Source organism: Tiliqua scincoides, chromosome 2, assembly GCF_035046505.1.
Source record: "Tiliqua scincoides isolate rTilSci1 chromosome 2, rTilSci1.hap2, whole genome shotgun sequence".
In the NCBI taxonomy this organism is placed as follows: Eukaryota; Metazoa; Chordata; class Lepidosauria; order Squamata; family Scincidae; genus Tiliqua; species Tiliqua scincoides.
The window spans coordinates 186,664,732-186,686,177 of NC_089822.1; the positions used below are offsets into that span (position 1 = coordinate 186,664,732).

General features: G+C 43.1%; 1 protein-coding gene across 1 annotated transcript; it reads right to left on the minus strand.

Annotated features, from left to right (window-relative positions):
* Positions 1 to 2,116: 2,116 nt before the first annotated feature.
* C2H5orf15 (chromosome 2 C5orf15 homolog) lies at positions 2,117 to 17,816 on the minus strand. Its single transcript, XM_066616970.1, has 3 exons — positions 17,564 to 17,816; positions 5,082 to 5,638; positions 2,117 to 3,607 (listed from the first exon to the last, which is right to left on the minus strand). The coding sequence occupies exons 1-3, from the start codon at positions 17,685 to 17,687 to the stop codon at positions 3,476 to 3,478; spliced, it is 813 nt and encodes a 270-aa protein (XP_066473067.1). The 5' UTR covers positions 17,688 to 17,816; the 3' UTR covers positions 2,117 to 3,475.
* Positions 17,817 to 21,446: the final 3,630 nt, after the last annotated feature.

The following is a 21,446-nucleotide window of genomic DNA, read 5'->3' on the forward strand; positions in this document are numbered from 1 at the left end:
TGTCCAGGTGGGTGAGCTATGGCAGGAAGACAGCACAAGTGCAATTCTTTTACTTCTAGAGGTCTTCTCAGCAGTCTTTGGAGAACAGACAGTTGTCTTACATTTACACTACAGCAGGGGTGCCCAATATGTCGATCGCGAGCTACCAGTCGATCTCGAGGCAAAATGAGTCGATCGCAGGCTTCTCTCCCATCCACGCATCCCTAGGAGTGAGCCCCTGGCAGGCTTGTGAGCCCAGGGAGCAAGCCCAGGGAGTGAGCCTCTGGCAGGCTCCTCCCTGGGAGAGGAGCCGCTGGCAGGCTTCTCTCCCATCCACGCATCCCTGGGAGTGAGCCCCATTGACTCTACTGGGGCTGACTTACCTTTCCCCTGTTTTTGCACTGGTATGTATGGAGATCTTCACCCCCCCCCCAACTTCCACCTGTTGGTTCTGTGTGCAAGGGGTTTTGCACTGGTCTTGCTGTGATGTCTATACAGAGATCTTCCCTCCCCCACACCTTTCCCCTGCTTTTGCACTGGTATGGATGGAGATCTACCCCCCCCCTGCCCCAACTTCCATCTGTTGGTTCTGTGTGCAAGGGGTTTTGCACTGGTCTTGCTGTGATGTCTATACAGAAATCTTCCCTCCCCCACACCTTTCCCCTGTTTTTGCACTGGTCTGTATAGAGATCTGATCCCCCCCCCCACTTGTATTGGAATCGAGGAAGATCTGGTGAGGAGGTAGATGTGGTGTCAGCAGTGGCCCCTTTAAGGGTAAGGCCTGGGCATCCAGCAGAGTGTGCTGCACAGCTGCAGCCACTTGAAGGCAATAGGGCCCTCAGGGATATAAGAGCACCTGAGGCAGGAAGGGCTCCACTTATTTATGTGAGTCAGCCTTTTCCTACATGAAGACCATTAAGTCCAAGTACCGTTCCACCATGACTGATGAACATTTGGAAGTGTGCTTGAGGCTGGCTGTCAGCAGCTACTGTCCAACTATGCATCCTTGGCTGATTCACTTCAGTGCAAGTCATCAAAGTAAACTCAAGTAATTACAAAAAATGTTTATAGTTAATTATGTTGTGTTGTGCAATATTGGCTCATGCAGTTATGCAAGGTACACCAACATACACTGTACACATAAATGTTATATGTTATGATGGCACGAACATTGTAAAAAAAACTCTGGTAGATCTCCGGGCCTTGCTGGGTTTCAAAGTAGCTCTCGAGCCAAAAAAGTGTGAGCACCCCTGCACTACAGGGTTCCACTCAACTCCATATTGTCCCTTGCACTTTTTAATTATCTATGTGAAGCCACTGAATGAGGTGAGCCAAGGATTTAGGGTGAGGCATCACAACTATACTAACACCCCTATTTTTCTTCCTTTACTATTGCCCACACACGAGTCATATTCGGAGCCTGCTCCAAGTGCTGGTGCACACACTGATATCCCTTTGACATCAAGGTTTTAATCTGTGATTGAAATTGTCTTCAACTGATGCTGCTTTTATTTTGCTACTTTAACTGTAGTGTTTATTTTATCCTGTAAGTTTCCCTGAGAATGCTTTTACACTGAAAGAAGACTAAAAATTGTGAAAATAAAAAGGGTATCACAAGGGAAATTCAAGTCACACGTTGTTTTGTGGACGTGGAGAAGTCCCTATCTGAAACCTGCATAAATCAGCTATTACTGTATAATGCTGTCAGGAAGGAGAGCTTGCATATAGATAAAAAGACATGAAGTAAAATTATCAAGAGTTGGAAGGTAACAGGCCTGAAGTGTTTATAAACTCATAGAGGCCAATATTTGCACAGAGCCCACGAATCTGCTGTGTTTCTGAGTCAAACACATTAACCCTCTTACCCACACAACTTATGAAGGTTTACAAACTATAAGAAAATATGCAGGATAACAAGAAACTACTATGTAGCTCCATACCTATTAGCATTCCTAATTGTGTACATTACTTTAGGTTTTGGAATATCATCAGATATAACAATTTGCATTCAAAACCAACCAGAATTGTTACACAGTTTTCAAAACTCTGTGGAGACTTCACCAGAAAAGAATTTTTTAATGGAAATATACAACTGTACAAATGAAGCTACAATTACTGTAAAATTATGATCCTGGAGTTAATTTGAAAAAAAAAAATCTTTATTAAAGGTGATACAAGTTCAAATATAATAAAAATTATCACAAGAAAAACAGCTCTGGCATGTATTGTCTGTGCTTCACATCCTTGTGTTTAGGAGAACTAACTGCAGGACTCTAGAAATTCAACCGGTTTTATCCATCAATCAAGTCACAGCTTGTGCAACTCTTCCCATGCCAAAGGTTTGAGAGTTTTGCTGAATGGTACAACAATACTTGACTATAAAGTCAGTAATTAGGGTTCCAGTTCATAATTTACATAATTTTCAGCCTTGAAAAACAAAAATCAGATAGGATGTTAAGAAACTAAATATTTTACAACTTGCGAAACTGGACATAAAGTAGACAAAATGTTTAATATGCTAATGATAAAAAACGCATTATACCCAGCACTTACTGTATGCTCATGTGGAAGGGTGGGGTTTTCTGTTTGGCTTTTTTGTCAAAACCACACACAGTAATCTAGTGTTTTCTGAAGACTGGCAATTTTGGGCACATCGCCCTTCTATACCTGAAGGCAATTACATTGTTTAAACCAATGTTTGAAGTAATAAAGCATTCTCAGATTTGCACATCTCCCATGTATGTAGCACAACAAAACCACAGCATGGTCTCTCCAACCCCTGTTTAAAATACTGAGGCCAGTGCAGATTAACTTATCTTACAGACCTTGTATATAAAGTTATAGCCTGAAAAGTTTTTTTAATTATAAAAGGAAAATGATTTACTAAAAAATTGGCTGAGTAAAAACTGGGCTCTGAATCCATAACATTTTTTAAATTATACTTGTGAAGACACGTTGATATTCAGTATAATGTGCAAAAACATTGTTCTCTTAAAACGCTTCTTTGCACAAAGTCTATTGACAAGCATGATCTCTATACAAGTAATTTTGCAAGAAATAAAGAGCCCAGCTTTAAACTGATTGACACTTTATATATAATATTAAACAATCTGTACTAAGAAAGAAATGGCAGGATGCACAATCCAAAAAAGAAAGTCACCAGAAAGTTCCTTTTTAGTAAGACTCACGAATGTTAAATCTAGACTCCTAGATGGCTATATCCTAAACTAGGATTACTGACTGCTCCAGGCAGAAGGGAATATAGTGTAAGATAAATAAAAGGTACTAAAAAAAAAAGACACTATGTACATTGATTTTGAGGTCTGGCTGTCACCAAAAATAAATGCTAACCTTACATACCCTCATACAAGGTAAAACTTGAAAGGCAGGAAGAGAGCACACATGTTCATCGCTAATGGCAAACACCTGCACTTTGTATTTTAAAAAAACAAGGCAAAGAAAATTACTAGTTCAGCAAACTTAGATCACATTGTTTTTAAAAAATGTAATCATTGGTAATTTTTAACGAAGGCATCGCCTCGTTTACATTTTGATCCAAACGACGATATCCAACTGTTCTGGAGCAAAGCCCATCTCGCCATCTTCTGTTCTGAACCAACAAGATAATCTGGAAAGAAAAGAAGAAAAGTCATACCAATGTGGTTAAGATGATGTCAAGCAGAAATAGTATTAATTTCTGGGTCTGCCCATCACAATCATTTCCTTCACCAAGTTTTCCTACTAACGTCCAACTACATATCTGTAACAATTTACCTCTAAGTGATAAAATCACTAGCACACTGTCAGAATGAACAAACACTTGACTACTTACTGTATCCTATAAAGATCAATAGGAGTAGCTGAAGAGGCTGAAATCAGGACCACAGCTGAGGTAAAGGCAAAACATGATCCCTGCCCCCAGCAAAGGGAAAATCCTGCCTTTGCAGGAAAATCCATCAGGCAGGACTTCCTCTCTCGGGAAGGGGGGGGGGGGTACACTGCTATGGAAAAGCCAGCAAGCTTATAAGAGAAACAGAATGTACAATAGTCCAGCTTCACATCTAGTACTATTAAAATTGGCATATTAAAATACCAAATTAAAGTATATGCGCTTGTTAGTGGTTCAGTTTCTTAAGCAGCAGCCCATATTATTGCAACCACCAAAAGAATTTCAACAACAGGTGAATTCCTTAATTTCAAACATGTGGCATGAATGGTATTAATGAACTGCGTCTGCTACACATCATATCTAGTTGGGGGAGGGAGCATTGAGAGGGAGAAGTCTCCCATATATCTGTGCTGATACAAAGAGAAAATAATGTTCAACCACAAGTAGTGCAATGGCTTGTCTTGAATTTGGGCATACTTGAACAGCTTCAACATGCAAGGTGCTTGCATTCAATGTAACCTACTGAAGTGCCTGTGAAATGCAGAGATAAATCACAAAGATATGTCAAGATATAAGTAAACCACATTTACCACAGATCCACTAAAAACAAAGGAGAAAAATAGTGAAATAAAAAATACCACATTAATCCCCAGACAAGAAGTGGAAAGGAAGATATTTACATTTCTCAGAACATTAAGCTAAGAGAAGTTCTTGTGTCTAGTTCCATTTGGCACCAAAATTCATTAGTATCTCTACTCCTACAAGCTGTTTGCCTAGACTTATTTTATTCTTCTCAGCTTACTTACATTGTTAAATCCACTTTGCTATTTTTATAAACATACCAGAAGTACTAATTAGTAATGCATAGTAAACTGTAAATCTGAGGCAGATTAATACCTGCTTTACATTCACAAATTCTTCGTATTAACTCAGTTATCTCAATATAATATATTGATTATCTTAATTTGAGGTTCCCTGGTCTTTGCAACCCTGTATTTTACAATGTAATGAATTTTGCTCTGCCTTAGTTTTATCTCCAGACATCCCAGGGAATACCAAGAGGTTTCTGATGTTATCCAAATATTAGAGCTGTTCCATATTAATTATAATACAAAGTCCAATGCAGACTACCAGTAACACTAAGAGCTCTAATGTGGTTCAAGGCCAACACAACAGTACAGTACACCCCAGATTGTTAAAATGGCCAGCTTACCTTCCTTTTATTGTGATATGTAATGTAAACCACAGCTACCAAAAACGTAATAACAACCAGATGAAAAAAAAAATGGCTATCATCTTCTAAGCCCGAAACAGAGGAATCCTTCATGTCATTAGTAAATGACTTTTTATTTGCATAGGTCTGCTCACTTGCCCAGTCTTCTGAAGTGCCTGGGCCTTCTTGATCATCTTGGGACTCATACTGATCATAATCCTCTACAGGACCTTTAGTTCCCTTTTCTGATGGTTGAAAGTTTGTCAATACATCTCTGTCTATATCATCATCTTCATTAACTTGCATGTCTTCTGAAACATCAACATCTGTTTGCAAATTAGAACTAAGAGACACTAAAGTTGGTGTAGGAGATGCAGCTTGCTTATCTTCAGTTGTAGTCGACCCAGGTGTAACAGAAGCACCACCTCTGAAAGACACTGGGGAAAGTTCTTTTGTTACATTATTTGTAGTGACTTGATCAACCTCTGAAATCAGAGTCCCATGGCTATCTGTTATGTTGGCAATTTTCTGACGTGTCGTATTCCCTTCCATAGTGCCTAGAGGAGTCAATTTGGGAAAAAAAAATTTAAACCAATATTCGCATATATATCTTGATTGTATAAACATAAGTGTATTAAAGAACAACAAGTGTATCACTGGTGATAACTCAAAACCATTATCTGTTACTGCTTCAAACACTGGGAAGCTTTAATTATTATTTGCTTTGGGATTAACATAATCACAGTGTTTGGTAAACACACTGAAGTCTTCAACAGAACATTAACATGAAAGATTAGACTAAAACTATAGCATCTGCTTGTCAGAATCAAACCCCAACTGGATAAAACAGAAGTAAATGTTTTTAAAACAGCTTCTGACCCCAGCACCCCCATCCACCTAACCAAGCAGCTGTTCTTAGAAGCTTTATTTACCATATTGACCCACGTCAAGTCAACCCATGTTTTCAGGACCGGTTTCAAGGCATAAATTTTTTGACTCATACAAGGGATGTCCAAACCCCGGCCCTGGGGCCACTTGCAGCCCTCCAGGACTCCCAATCTGGCCCACAGGGAGCCCCCAATCTCTAATGAGCCTCTGGCCCTCCAGAGACTTGCTGGAGCCCACGCTGGCACAACGCAACTGCTCTCAGTGTGACGACCAACTGTTTGACCTCTTGCATGAGCTGTGGGACCAGGGCTCCCTCCACTGCTTGCTGTTTCACGTCTGTGATGCAGCAGCGACAGCAAAGGAAAACCCAGCCTTGCTTTGTGCAAGGTCTTTTATAGGCCTTGAGTTATTGCAAGACCTTCATTCATTCATATAAGTTCCATCTCTAATATATGCATTTATATAAATTTGAAATGTAAATTCCTTTTTTCCCCAGTCCCCGACACAGTGTCAGAGAGATGATGTGGCCCTCCTGCCAAAAAGTTTGGACACCCCTCACTTATACAAAAGTATATATGGTTTGCATTTCTCTTTGTTCAAACAAAAAGTCATAGGACATGGACAGCAGTTATCAAATACTAGATGCAAGCAATGCAACAGCTGAAGCCTTCCTTCACTGAGTAAATGAAAAATGCAAACTAGATAAGACACATCATATCACCTGTATATGAAAGTTACAGCATCTTTCAGCTCCCTTCATGACTGTCAAGGTTGTCAACATAGTCAGCTTCAGCCCCCGACTAGCATACATATCTATATACTGCAACAGCAACAGAAAACAGCAACACACAGGCTAAAAGGAAAATAGACTGTAGATGTAGAACAACATGACTGCATGAGTTCCACTGAGCTGCAGTAAAACCGGTTAAACAGCAAAGATGTCCGTAGATGTCTCAAGACACTTGTAGCCCAGGTTCCTAGAAAAACTGCCCAAATATTCAGTTTTTTAAACAGCTTTATGCAAGATTGAGCTAAAAGATGGATGCTGGCTTCTAGGCATTTGAAAATGATTTCTTCTCTGACTCCATCCTCTGATAGCAGCAGAAATTATCCAATGTAGTCAGCAGCCACAAAGTGGCAATCCAATTTAGCAATCCCATGCCTAGCCATTCTTGTAATAGAGACACTATAGCAGGCGTGTCCAAAGTTTTTGGCAGGAGAACCACATCATCTCTCTGACACTGACGGGGGAACAGGGGGAAAAAATTAATTTACATTTAAAATTTGAATAAATTTACATAAGTTTACATAAATGAATATATTAAAAATGAACTTAGATGAATGAATGACGGTCTTGCAATAGCACAAGACCTATAAAAGGCCTTCCACAAAGCAAGGCTGGCCTTTCCTTTGCTGCCATTACTGCATCACGGATGTGAAACAGCAAGTAGTGAAGAGAGCCCTCATCCCACAGCTCATGCGAGAGGTCAAACAGTCGCCCTCACACTGAGAGCAGTTGCGTCAGGCCAGTGTGGGCTCCAACAAATCTCCAGAGGCTCATTGGAGACTGGGGGCTCCCTGAGGGCCGTATTGGGAGTCCTGGAGGGCCGCAAGTGGCCCCAGGGCCAGGGTTTGGGCAGCCCTGCACTATAGCATGATCAGGAACACTGATTTTATGGATGATAAAAAAAAATCAAAGTAAGCAAACTACAAGAATTCATAGCATAAGCAAAAACTGAGGGTTCTATACTCACCTTAAGCCAGGCTAATAAAGTTGTAATTATACTACCAAAATATAATCCATACTTAGAGGTGTTTGAAAATAGTGTTATTTATCTTACTTAGAGGCAAATCCATTCAGTTGTGTACAACTTAGGTTGTAAATCTATTTTACCAGAAGCAAATACCTCTAGCTATACTGTATTTAAGAGATACTTTCTTCAGTGTAAAACTCCAACTGAAATAAAGACTAAACAAAATGGTATTTGTTGTCGCAAAAATAAAACTAAATACCCTGCCACTATTAATCACAATTCAATATAATAATTATGACAGGAAAAGGGCCATACTGGGTTTAGGTTTGGCATTCAAAATATCCAAGAGCTGTGCACAAAGAAACATTCACTTGCTTCCAACTGCTATGAAATAAAAATATTGAACAGATGGTAGAGTGAAACAAACCATTCAAGGTGTCACAGTAAAAGCAAGTATCAGCCAAACAGGCTGCTCCTTGTTTACATGGCATACATTTTTCCTACATTTGGCAGACTTTAAAAACACAGAAATCCAAGACACACTGATATTAATCAAGCTGTGTGTAACAGAATTTTCCAGTTCCTAAAATAAGCTTATGTGACAAGCTTTAAGCTTTTCCTGATGACTTATTTAGTAGGAAAAAAACTTGAAAACATGTTTTCAACAAGGATGGCCAACACAAAATTATTAGCAAGTTTTATATATTTAGGTCAATAAAGCATGTTCAGATATGGTATTCAAGAAAAATGCAAACTAAAGGTGATGCCTAGAGAGGCTTTACAAGCGCAAACAGGCTTCAGGGAAATCTTATTACACACATATGTACACAAATGGAATAAGAAAAAGAAAATCAAGTGGAACTACCTGTTTAAGTAAGGTAGGCCTTTAAGTATGTTAAGACCTTTAGCTCTGTCAGATAAGGAAGGTGCCACCAAAATTAAAAACAATTCAGGTAATTTTTCTTCTCCATTTACTAGTCACATTTGGCAATTTGTATAAGTTTCTGAATATTGATATTTTTATGTATGTCTCCCCAAGCAGAACAAGTGGCAAAAGAGAATGACACCAAAATAAATTATATGAAGCAGTTTCATTCAAAATATCCAAGAGCTGGTCAACTTCCACTTCCTGTTTAGCACTGGAGCTAGTTTAATTAAGGACAGGTAGGAGCCTTATTATTCGTGAGGGTTCTGTTCCAATAACTCAGGTGGATGGCAAAAAATGCACTACAGCAAATCAATTTAAAAAACAAAGTTTCTTTGCTCTGGTGATTACAAAACAGCCTTGTTGACCTTTGTAATGCACAGAGGCCATCAGTCTCTCCCCAGGAGCTTAGGCTTCACTTAGAGAGCCGTCCCTTCACCAGGAGCCCCAGCAAGGGGGAAAGAGTGGAGAGGGTGATAATTGCTGCCATCTAGCCTTCTTCCAGGTGCTCAGGGGGAAGGGAGGAGTGAAGCCTGCAGAAAGAATGATTGATGGATTGTCAGCCTGACTGCTGCCCTCTCTGGCATTATTAAAGGACTGTTTTCCTTTAATTTAAAGGGCATTTCTCATCACCTTTGAGATAGAAAAATCTGTGGATACTTAGGTTATACCTGTAATCAGGTATATATATATAACCTCCAGTAATATAGGAGCTCCCCAAGGTTGTGTGCTGAGCCCCTTCTTCTATTCCCTGTATACACATGATTGTACCCCATCACATAACACCAATGAAGTTATAAAATTTGCAGACAATACTACAGTGGTGGGACTTGTTAGTGGGAATGATGAGTCTGCTTATAGGAAAGAGGTACAGGAGTTATTGTGGTGCAAGGAAAATAATTTCTCAACATCAAAAAAACTAAAGAACTTATAATTGACTTCTGGAAAAAGAGGGATGTACACACACCATTATACATAAATGGTGAGGAGGTGAAGACGGTTGATAGTTTCAAATTCCTAGGTATTTACATCACAGAGGACCTCTCATGGACTATTAACACCAGCTGTTGATAAAAAAGGCACAAAAGTGGTTATATTTTCTGAGGAAGTTTGGGAGGTTAGTCACAGCAGCTGCTTGTGTCTTACTGTGTTGCACCATTGAGAGTGTCCTAACCTATGATATCTTGGTGTGGTACGGAAATTGCTCTGCAGGGGACAAAAAAGCTATGCAGAGAATTATTAAGATCACGCAGCACATCATCAACCTTCATCTACCAGCTTTGGAGGACATCTATACATCTCGCTGTCTGCAGAAGTCACATAGTATTCTGAGAGACCCCTTCCATCCGGCTCATAAGTTCTTTGAACTGTTGCCTTCGGGTAGACGATACAGAACTATTAGAGTACACGTCACACAATTCCTGAACAGTTTTTATCCCACAGCCATAATTACGTTGAATAAGGCAATATAGTTGTTACCATGCTCCTGGACATTATGGTCTGTTATACTGTTTTTATATTATGATGCATGTTGTATAGAATGTGTGGGTGAGTGTGCAGAGTGCGATTATTGGAATTGCAGTATATATTTATGCTTGTATCTCAAAGATGCATAAATTTTGTTGTGCTGTAGCATGACAATAAAGTTACTACTACTATTACTACTACTACTACTACTAATCACTTGCATGACTGTCTCTCTGCAACAGTAAAAAGCAGTTTTTTAAACTGTGATTTTAAAGGGGTGCATTTTTTCCCCTTCTCTAGGGATCAGCACATTCCTTCTCATTTGCAGGGGCCATTTGTGTTGAGTCAAATCAGTGTATAAAAAATCTGTGTATAACGAGGCTGGACCTATATTCAGGCTCATAGCAGACTGATTTCATTACACTGTAAGCTTACATATTTACAGTGACCTGTTAAAGCAAGATACACTTCACCCAGTAAGTTTTTAAAGAATGTTAATGTGCGGGGGAGGGGGAATCTATGGGTAATTGAATCCATGGATACAGAGACCTGCCTGCCTATACCTGGTCTGCAAACACACTTGCTGCATTCACACTTTACATCTGTTCACTTGAACAGTAGCACAAAGCAGCAGTATTGGTACATGGGCACTAGGACCTGTTCCTCTTATGTCTCAACAGTGTACAGAACACATCTGCTTCTTGTTCATTAATTCTTGAATTCCTCTAGAAAACCTCTCTGTGCAGCTAGCTTTCATTACTACTCAGACAAAGTAGTTGCACAGTAGCCCCTCATGACTAACTGGGAGAAAGAGCATAAGTGCTTTATAAAAAGTAGATAAAGCAAGTATTTCTGGAGCACAAGAAATAACAATTCAAAAATTTAAACATTTATACTGAAACTTTACTAAAGCTACATTGTTAGCAATGCAATTTTATCAAAAAAACATTGAAAACTTTTACAAGACATTGTTACATCTCTCAAACTGATTAGATATCAAATACAAAAAGGTCATTATTTCTTTTCCATACAAATATGTGAATTACCTGAATTCACACCATCTATGACTCATCAAAATGTAATGCAAAACAGGTGAACAGACCAGCCTTAGCAGTGTAGCTGACTGGCGTGCCATCATCCTGCCATCCCCTTCACCCCAACCTGGTAATGCCATGACATCACCAACTTACTGAACTCTTGGAGCCAAGCTGCCAGCTACAGAAGAAGCAGCCAGCATGGCTTCAAGCGACCACGCCAAGAATACTATGGGGATGGACAGCTGAATCTGCCCATCCCTGCAGTCATTCTCAGCTAGACTGTGCACTGCTCAGAGTAAGGCCAGCCAAAGTGGCCTTGCTCCAAGCAGCTGGGCTGCAAGTGAGGGGACAGGACTGTGGCAGGGGCAGCTTTGCCACCCTGGGGTCACAGCACCCATATGACACTTCCTCATCTACGAAACTGCCTCAGGTAAAGTGAGGAGGAACTCTAATGCACAAGGAGGGTAATATACATACAAATATCTTTTGAACTCTGTGACACCCCCCCAGATGTATAAATTTTGAAATACAGTAGTACCTTGTATAACACCGCTTCATAGCAGCACTCTGTGTCTTGAGTGGAATTGTTAAAGTATTAATGAAAAGAAAAAGGTTAAAATTCATAAAACCATTCAACACTCAGTGCTGAACAGTACAACTGTCTATGATGTGCTGTACACAGTCAGAAGCTATGTATTCTGGCTTGTGCTGGGACAATGAGAGTCCATTCTAACTAGCACAGGGCAATCATTTACTACCAGGAAATGCTTTAAAAGAAGACACAATGGGAGAGTAACTGACCCACCTCACCCCAGCACTGTCTTTATTAGTGGCTGCCTTCTGGTGTTCTTTTGCATCTTTTTAATTGTGAGCCCTTTTGGGACAGGGAGCCATTAGTTATTTGATTTTTCTCTGTAAATCGCTTTGTGAACTTTTAGTTGAAAAGCGGTATATAAATACTGTTAATAATAATAAATAATAAATAATAAATAATAAATAATAATAATAATGTAGATGCCTTATTCAACAAGAAGCCTGAAGCTCCCAAAGATGAATCACAACCTGGTTCATCCTCCTGGGAGTAGCTTCTCCCATTATCTTCCACATTAGGAGGAAGGACAGCAATGTTGGTCAATTACATTGCATTCTTGAACCTAATGCATTTCTGTTCATAATGTGAACACATCTAATCAGAACAGTGATAATACCTCCTAAAGTGCTGCTTCCAATGGTACTCTGTTTTCCAGAAACATATTTGCAGTGTACAAGTATTGCACTGATGATGAAACATTTTGGTTCATAGTAGGAGGCTAAAAATACCACTTCAATAGAAGTTGCCCATTAGAATTTTTCAAGTGCAAACTCTAAGAAAAGCTGGGAATTAACTAATCCAAGCAGCAGGAATGAATATGCAAACTAATAATTTGTAATACTTATAACACCAAAAGAATTGTCTGTGGTGTTCAAAGTCCCTGAAACCTAATATTTATGGAAGTTACTACTAGGTAAATAATTATCATAACAGAGAAACATAAAAATTGTGCAAAAACAGGAAAAGCTCATACCCTGATCAGGTACTTTCAGATAAATTGTGTTCAAAACTACTACTGTATCTGTGCGAAGAGGATACCACAATGATCCTCTGCTAATTTTTTTGCCAACTATTTTGTAACATTTTATGCACAAGTAAATTTTGCCTTGCCCAAGACAAACAATTGAAAACATAAGCAAATGCAGAATCCAAGCATCTAAGAGACCAGAAAGAACAGGGAAATATATTTCCAAAAAAAGTATAAAAGTCATAGGAATACAACAAAATTACATTAAAAAAAAGGATATAACACCAGAACCAGACAATAATTCGAGGTGCTGGTTCTCTGCACAAGTCTAATTTAGCTACCTGCAAATACCAGAGTATGGTCCACTCAGCCAACAGATATACCTGAGAAGCGGAATACTGAGTTTCTTTTCAGTTTGTAAATGTGCAGCTTTTGAAGAGATCTTCATATGTCTCGCCATGAAAGCTGTGTGATTTTTGATTGTATAATTGGCTTATAGGCTATGTCTAAGAGTTTTACAGAAACATTACAGATATTTAAAAGTAAAAAGTAAGGGGACTTTTTACTTTTTACAGACCAGAAATCGGATGGGGACCTTGAAATGAGGAAACAGATCAGGGAGGTGACAAGGAGGGACAGGGATGTAATCATGGGGGACTTCAATTATCTTCATATTGACTGGGTCAATTTGTGTTCTGGTCACGATAAGGAAACCGGATTTCTTGACGTGCTAAATGACTGTGGCTTAGATCAGCTAGTCACGGAGCCCACCAGAGGACAGGTGACTCTGGATTTAATATTGTGCGGTACGCAGGACCTGGTTAGAGATGTAAACGTTACTGAGCCACTGGGGAACAGTGATCATGCTGCGATCCGTTTTGACGTGCACGTTGGGGGAAGAATACCGGGCAAATCTCTAACAAAAACCCTTGACTTCCGACGGGCGGACTTCCCTCAAATGAGGAGGCTGGTTAGAAGGAGGTTGAAAGGGAGGGTAAAAAGAGTCCAATCTCTCCAGAGTGCATGGAGGCTGCTTAAAACAACAGTAATAGAGGCCCAGCAGAGGTGTATACCGCAAAGAAAGAAGGGTTCCACTAAATCCAGGAGGGTGCCCACATGGCTAACCAGCCAAGTTAGAGAGGCTGTGAAGGGCAAGGAAGCTTCCTTCCGTAAATGGAAGTCTTGCCCTAATGAGGAGAATAAAAAGGAACATAAACTGTGGCAAAAGAAATGTAAGAAGGTGATATTGGAGGCCAAGCGAGACTATGAGGAACGCATGGCCAGCAACATTAAGGGGAATAATAAAAGCTTCTTCAAATATGTTAGAAGCAGGAAACTCACCAGAGAAGCGGTTGGCCCTCTGGATGGTGAGGGAGGGAAAGGGGAGATAAAAGGAGACTTAGAGATGGCAGAGAAATTAAATGAGTTCTTTGCATCTGTCTTCACGGCAGAAGACCTCGGGCAGATACCACTGCCCGAACGGCCCCACCTGACCGAGGAGTTAAGTCAGATAGAGGTTAAAAGAGAAGATGTTTCAGACCTCATTGATAAATTAAAGATCAATAAGTCACCGGGCCCTGATGGCATCCACCCAAGAGTTATTAAGGAATTAAAGAATGAAGTTGCAGACCTCTTGACTAAGGTATGCAACTTGTCCCTCAAAACGGCCATGGTGCCAGAAGATTGGAGGATAGCAAATGTCACGCCTATTTTTAAAAAGGGAAAGAGGGGGGACCCGGGAAACTATAGGCCGGTCAGCCAAACATCCATACCGGGTAAGATGGTGGAATGCCTCATCAAAGATAGGATCTCAAAACACATAGACGAACAGGCCTTGCTCAGGGAAAGTCAGCATGGCTTCTGTAAGGGTAAGTCTTGCCTCACGAACCTTATAGAATTCTTTGAAAAAGTCAACAGGCATGTGGATGCGGGAGAACCCGTGGACATTATATATCTGGACTTTCAGAAGGCATTTGACACGGTCCCTCACCAAAGGCTACTGAAAAAACTCCACAGTCAGGGAATTAGAGGACAGGTCCTCTCGTGGATTGAGAACTGGTTGGAGGCCAGGAAGCAGAGAGTGGGCGTCAATGGGCAATTTTCACAATGGAGAGAGGTGAAAAGTGGTGTGCCCCAAGGATCTGTCCTGGGACCGGTGTTTTTCAACCTCTTCATAAATGACCTGGAGACAGGGTTGAGCAGTGAAGTGGCTAAGTTTGCAGACGACACCAAACTTTTCCGTGTGGTAAAGACCAGAAGTGATTGTGAGGAGCTCCAGAAGGATCTCTCCAGACTGGCAGAATGGGCAGCAAAATGGCAGATGTGCTTCAATGTCAGTAAGTGTAAAGTCATACACATTGGGGCAAAAAATCAAAACTTTAGATATAGGCTGATGGGTTCCGAGCTGTCTGTGACAGATCAGGAGAGAGATCTTGGGGTGGTGGTGGACAGCTTGATGAAAGTGTTGACCCAATGTGCGGCGGCAGTGAAGAAGGCCAATTCTATGCTTGGGATCATTAGGAAGGGTATTGAGAACAAAACGGCTAGTATTATAATGCCGTTGTACAAATCTATGGTAAGGCCACACCTGGAGTATTGTGTCCAGTTCTGGTTGCCGCATCTCAAAAAAGACATAGTGGAAATGGAAAAGGTGCAAAAGAGAGCGACTAAGATGATTACGGGGCTGGGGCACCTTCCTGATGAGAAAAGGCTACGGCGTTTGGGCCTCTTCGGCCTAGAAAAGAGACGCCTGAGGGGGGACATGATTGAGACATACAAAATTATGCAGGGGATGGACAGAGTGGATAGGGAGATGCTCTTTACACTCTCACATAATACCAGAACCAGGGGAAACACACTAAAATTGAGTGTTGGGCGGGTTAGGACAGACAAAAGAAAATATTTCTTTACTCAGCGTGTGGTCGGTCTGTGGAACTCCTTGCCACAGGATGTGGTGCTGGCGTCTAGCCTAGACGCCTTTAAAAGGGGATTGGACAAGTTTCTGGAGGAAAAATCCATTATGGGGTACAAGACATGATGTGTGTGCACAACCTCCTGATTTTAGAAATGGGTTATGTCAGAATGCCAGATGCAAGGGAGGGCACCAGGATGAGGTCTCTTGTTATCTGGTGTGCTCCCTGGGGCATTTGGTGGGCCGTTGTGAGATACAGGAAGCTGGACTAGATGGGCCTATGGCCTGATCCAGTGGGGCTGTTCTTATGTTCTTATGACTTTTGTCCTCTTATCCTGGGTAAAGCCCCAGTAGCTTCTATGGGACTAGTCAGATCCATGCCAAGTCTATAGCTGGCACAAATCCAGACTGTGGCTTTACCCATGTTGGGCTTTCAGGTGTGGGGGAGATGGGATATGGTAGAGGCCTCATCTGCTGTCCCCACCCCTGATCTACCCCTCTCTCTGTCCTCCCTCCACCCTGTTACACACCCTTCCTACCCCATTTCGGCCTTCTCCCCACTGTCCTGCTCAGGTGGGCACTGGCCTCTGACTGGCAGTGGGAGGCCAACACAGGCCTTTCCACCAGCAGGACTGGCCTCTGCAAAGGCCCAAACATGCCTTATGGTGGTGAGGAAGGCATAGGACTGGGCTGTTATGCTGCAAGCCTGTGCACACTTAACTGAACCACAACCCATTGAATACAATGGGATTTGCTTCTGAGTAAGCCTGTAGGATTCTAAACTTATATATGAGAATGCCATTATGATACAAACTGAATAGATTTCAAAGGCCACTGAATCTATACTTTTAAAGAAATATTGTCAAGGTAGTTGCAGTTACTGAAATGATTCTACTGGCTTCAATGTTCTGAAAACAAAATAAAAATCATTTGGCACACACCAGTAGGTTGTAAGACAGCCTTCAAATGTCATGATTGCTGAGAAACACAGCAATTAAAGATTCAAAAATTGAAAGGACTGCCACTTACACCCCAGACAGGCAGAAGTTCAGCAGGTGCAATGGAAATGCACTGGCACAAAAAGCTGCACCCACTGAAATTATGTGGGCCACACAACCATAAATGCCAAAATGCTCTGCCAAAACAAACTAATGAAAGGCACGCCAGGGAACAAACAAGAGTTGTCTTTTATCACCTTCACTTCCTCCTCAGCCTTATGAACATGGGAGAGGCATCAGAAAGGAAACATTTCTGTGCCAGGAAAAAGGGGCTTGAGGAGGAGGGCTCCAGCCTTATAGGAGCATCCCAGTTTAAGATTCAAATAACCTGGGTGGATACTGGGGGTCAGAGTGACCATGCGTCCTCTTTTTCCAGGACAAGTCCTCTTTTTCAGCTTTTGTGTCCAGAAAAAGCCAACAGCCCAATCCCATGCCAGCTTACTCAGAAGTAAGTCCCATTATAGTCAATGGAGCTTACTCCCAGGTAAGTGTGGGTAGGACTGCAGCCTTCTGTCCTCCTGAGAGCAGGCAGTGCAGAGCATTCTTGCAAGAAAGAAGTTCTATGTAAGACAGTTTTTAATGTAACAACCACCTGGGGTTCCAATCAACCCCATGACCAACAGACGAGGATGTGTGGCTGCTGCTTTGCCACGTCCTCCCTCCGCTCTCTCGGCTGCCCTGCACTGTGGGCTGCCTGCTCCTCTCTTGTGGTCATGACACCTGGTCACCCTGGTGGGGGGGAGGAAGGAAGGAGAGGTCGGCCAGAGGCCCGAGCCGCTGCCTGGGGGACGGAGGGGAGGAGCAGCAGGGCGGCCCGCTGAGCACAGCCACCCCAGGGTGTGGGAAGCGCTCCAGGCCCGCGCAGTCGAGGTCCACGCGGAGCCCCCAGTGCGCCCCCTCGCTCCAGAGCCTGGCCTGCTCTTCCCACCCGAACCCTGCTCACCGTTGCCGTCCAGGCCCCAGGCTGGCAGCGCCGCAAGCAACAGCAGGAGCCACGTCTGGCCCGACGACGGCGCCTGTCCCAACCCCAGCGCTCCTCTTTGGGTGCTTCTCCCGGCGGCAGCCATGTTGCCTGACGAGCCGGAGCTGCGGGCGGGGGGGCAGGACGTGGCCTGGCCTCTCAACCACCGCCCTCCACGCGCTGCTAAGCAACGACGCTCCGCAGGAAAAGAGCGCGTTGGCGTCACGCCCGCCTCTTCCCCGCCCCCTAAGTACGGGCGGAAAAAAAGACTCGCACCCTAGCAGGCAGAGCGGGCGGGGCCAGAACGTTCAGCTACTGGAGCAGGCGGGGCCAGAACGCTCAGCTTCTAGATCGGGCGGGGCCAGAATGCTCAGCTACAGGAGCGGGCGGGGCCAGAACTTTCTGGAGTGGGCGGGGTCAAAATGCTCAGCTTCAGACCTATTTCTATCTGCTCCCGCGGGAGTCACCGACAGCTGCTGCCGGTAGTGCTCGACGGAGACGTACGGGATTCTAGAGTAGATCTGATTGGGCTGCAGCGTGTCGTCCGTCCCACAAAGGAGAGGCAGCCGCAAAGGCATGGATGACTTCATGCTCTCACACTGCAATCCTATGCATGCTTTCCCGGGTGTATTGTATTGGCAACCTTCAGTCTCGAAAGACTATGGTATCGCGCTCTGAAAGGTGGTTCTGGCACAGCGTCTAGTGTGGCTGAAAAGGCCAATCCGGGAGTGACAATCCCTTCCACACCGGGAGCAAGTGCAGTCTGTCCCTGGTCTGTCTCCCTGGCTATGGGCCTTCCTTCTTTGCCTCTTAGCCTCAGACTGTTGGCAAAGTGTCTCTTCAAACTGGGAAAGGCCATGCTGCACAGCCTGCCTCCAAGCGGGCCGCTCAGAGGCCAGGGTTTCCCACCTGTTGAGGTCCACTCCTAAGGCCTTCAGATCCCTCTTGCAGATGTCCTTGTATCGCAGCTGTGGTCTACCTGTAGGGCGCTTTCCTTGCACCAGTTCTCCATAGAGGAGATCCTTTGGGATCCGGCCATCATCCATTCTCACGACATGACCAAGCCAACGCAGGCGTCTCTGTTTCAGCAGTGAATACATGCTAGGGATTCCAGCACGTTCCAGGACTGTGTTGTTTGGAACTTTGTCCTGCCAGGTGATGCCGAGGATGCGTCGGAGGCAGCGCATGTGGAAAGCGCTCAGTTTCCTCTCCTGTTGTGAGCGAAGAGTCCATGACTCGCTGCAGTACAGAAGTGTACTCAGGACGCAAGCTCTGTAGACCTGGATCTTGGTATGTTCCGTCAGCTTCTTGTTGGACCAGACTCTCTTTGTGAGTCTGGAAAACGTGGTAGCTGCTTTACCGATGCGCTTGTTTAGCTCGGTATCGAGAGAATGAGTGTCGGAGATCGTTGTCTTCGATGTTGTCTTCGATGGCTCCACATCAGACCCTTTTGACATCCGAAGCGGAGTGAAGCAGGGCTGTGTTCTTGCACCAACCTTGTTTGGGATTTTCTTCGCTGTCCTGCTGAAGCAGGCCTTTGGAACTGCAACAGAAGGCATCTATCTCCGGACCAGATCAGACGGAAAGCTCTTCAACCTCTCCAGACTGAGAGCAAAATCCAAAGTCCAGCTGAAATGTCTGCGTGACTTCCTCTTTGCCGACGATGCAGCTGTCACTACCCACTCTGCCAAAGATCTTCAGCAGCTCATGGATTGTTTTAGCAAGGCCTGCCAAGATTTTGGACTGACAATCAGCCTGAAGAAAACACAGGTCATGGTTCAGGATGTGGACTCACCTCCCTGCATTACAATCTCTGAGCATGAACTGGAGGTTGTCCATGACTTTGTGTACCTTGGCTCAACGATCTCCCGGGTGTAAGCCCCATTGAATACTATGGGCATTACTTTCTGAGTAGACTTATGTTCTTATCCCCACTTACCTGGGAGTAAGCACCATGGACTATAAATAGGGCTTACACCTGAGTAGACATGCCTAGGATCGGGCAGTCAGGCTACAGTCCCATGCATGCTTTCCTGGGAGTCAGCCCCATTGAACTCAATGGAACTGACTTATGAGTAGACATGCCTAGGATAGGGCTGCCACTCTTATTTTGTGCGGGGAAATGTGGGCTGTTCCCGTTTTTCACATTACAGGTGCGAAGGGCACACACGTGCAAGTCAGTGGAGGAAGTGCAACCCTCCTGCGAGCAACTGAGCACTAGATTTGCACAGGGGACAAGCGAATTACTGTACAGTAGATTGGCTTTTGATGCAGTATTAGGGGGAGCATGTTTGGTACGGTACAGAAGCCAATTGACTAGCAATCCAAAAAGCTTAGGCCTCAAGCCCCATTTCTAGCCTGCAGGATAAGCAGCTGGTGACACTGCAGGGTTATCAGGAGCTGGGCACTCTTTCAGCCAGACACACCTCTCCTGCTTATCTGCAACAATGGAGAAATAAGCACTGCCCTGCCATTGACAGAACAATCTTTACACAAAGTAACACCTGGGTGACAGCCCAATCCTAGGCATGTCTACTCAGAAGTAAGTCTCATTCTAGTCAATGGGGCTTACTCGCAAAAAGTGTAGGTAGGATTGCACCCTGAGAAAGCACCAACTCCACCTGCACATCTTGTTGCTGCTGCTTACTGCCAACTGTGCAGCAATCCTTGCTTTCTATATTGTCTTCTGCTGGGGACTCTCACTTTCCACCCAGGGAAGAGAAATAATGGCTTCCAGTACTGTGTAAGATTCCAAGAAGGGCAGGAGGTCTGGTCTAGAGGGTTGAGCCTCCATTTGCCTGAAGATAACATCTGAAGGTCACCAGTTCAAGGCCACCAGCACCGTGTGACCTTGAAGCAGCTGACAAGCTGAGCAGCGTGGGAGGATGGAGGCCAGAATGTGCAACCAGATCAAGAAAGAAACATCTGAATGTTGTGGTTTCGTGAAAGTTAGAAACCTTCTTTCAAAATTGTAAAAATCCCTACGGGAATTTAAATTGCCTGCCTATGTAAACTGCCTTGAATAAAGTCTAAGGAGAAATCTGAGGACCAAGAAAGGTGGTATAGAAATACCTGTATTATTATTATTATTATGGGCAGCCCAGTCCTATGCTTGTATACTCAGTTCTGTATACTCAGTATATTAAGTCCCACTAGAGTCAATGGGGCTTACTCCCAGGAAAGTGTGGATAGGATTGGGCTGGGAGGAAACAGGAGGCATTTCTTGTAAGATGTCTACAGCCATGGCAATGAAAAAGTACCATGCTGACCCAAATCCACATTCCACATCCTTAACAGTGCAATCCTAAACAAGGTTACTCAGAAGTCCCAGTGAATGCAGAATTTATTCCTAGCACATGTTTCAGATTGCAACATCAGTCCTAAAAAGAAAGTTTAACTGTCCTGTAGAATGAAAACATATCCATTATTCGGACATTCTCTGATGTTCCCATGTATCTACTTAGAGATCTATAGTACATAGTACTCAAGCAGTATACTTTCTAATGTGCTGATGTTTATGGCACTACACCCAGGTAGGAATTACTTTGCAAACCCTCAATCACATAAGAACATAAGAACATAAGAACAGCCCCACTGGATCAGGCCATAGGCCCATCTAGTCCACACCAATATGATGTGTTCCTATAGGAAGAGATCCATTCTCTTCATTAGTGGAAACCTATATTAAACAGCAGAGGCATTTCAAATCATAATGCCAGATCCCAGTCAGAAAGACACATTTCTTTCTTAATAGACCAAGGCGGCACTTTTAATGAAACTTGCTTTTCAGGAAGGCACCAGATTGTACTGTAAACAGGTAAAAAGCTGATCATGTTATGATGTTAAAATTCAAGAAGAGTAAAGC

Coding starts and splice junctions, on each gene's coding strand:
- C2H5orf15 (XM_066616970.1), bottom strand. CDS start 17,687: ATGGCTGCCGCCGGGAGAAGCACCCAAAGAGGAGCGCTGGGGTTGGGA. Junction 5,639..17,563: donor CTGGGGCCTGGACGGCAACG/GTGAGCAGGGTT, acceptor TGACTCCTCTAG/GCACTATGGAAGGGAATACG. Junction 3,608..5,081: donor CATATCACAATAAAAGGAAG/GTAAGCTGGCCA, acceptor TTTTCTTTCCAG/ATTATCTTGTTGGTTCAGAA.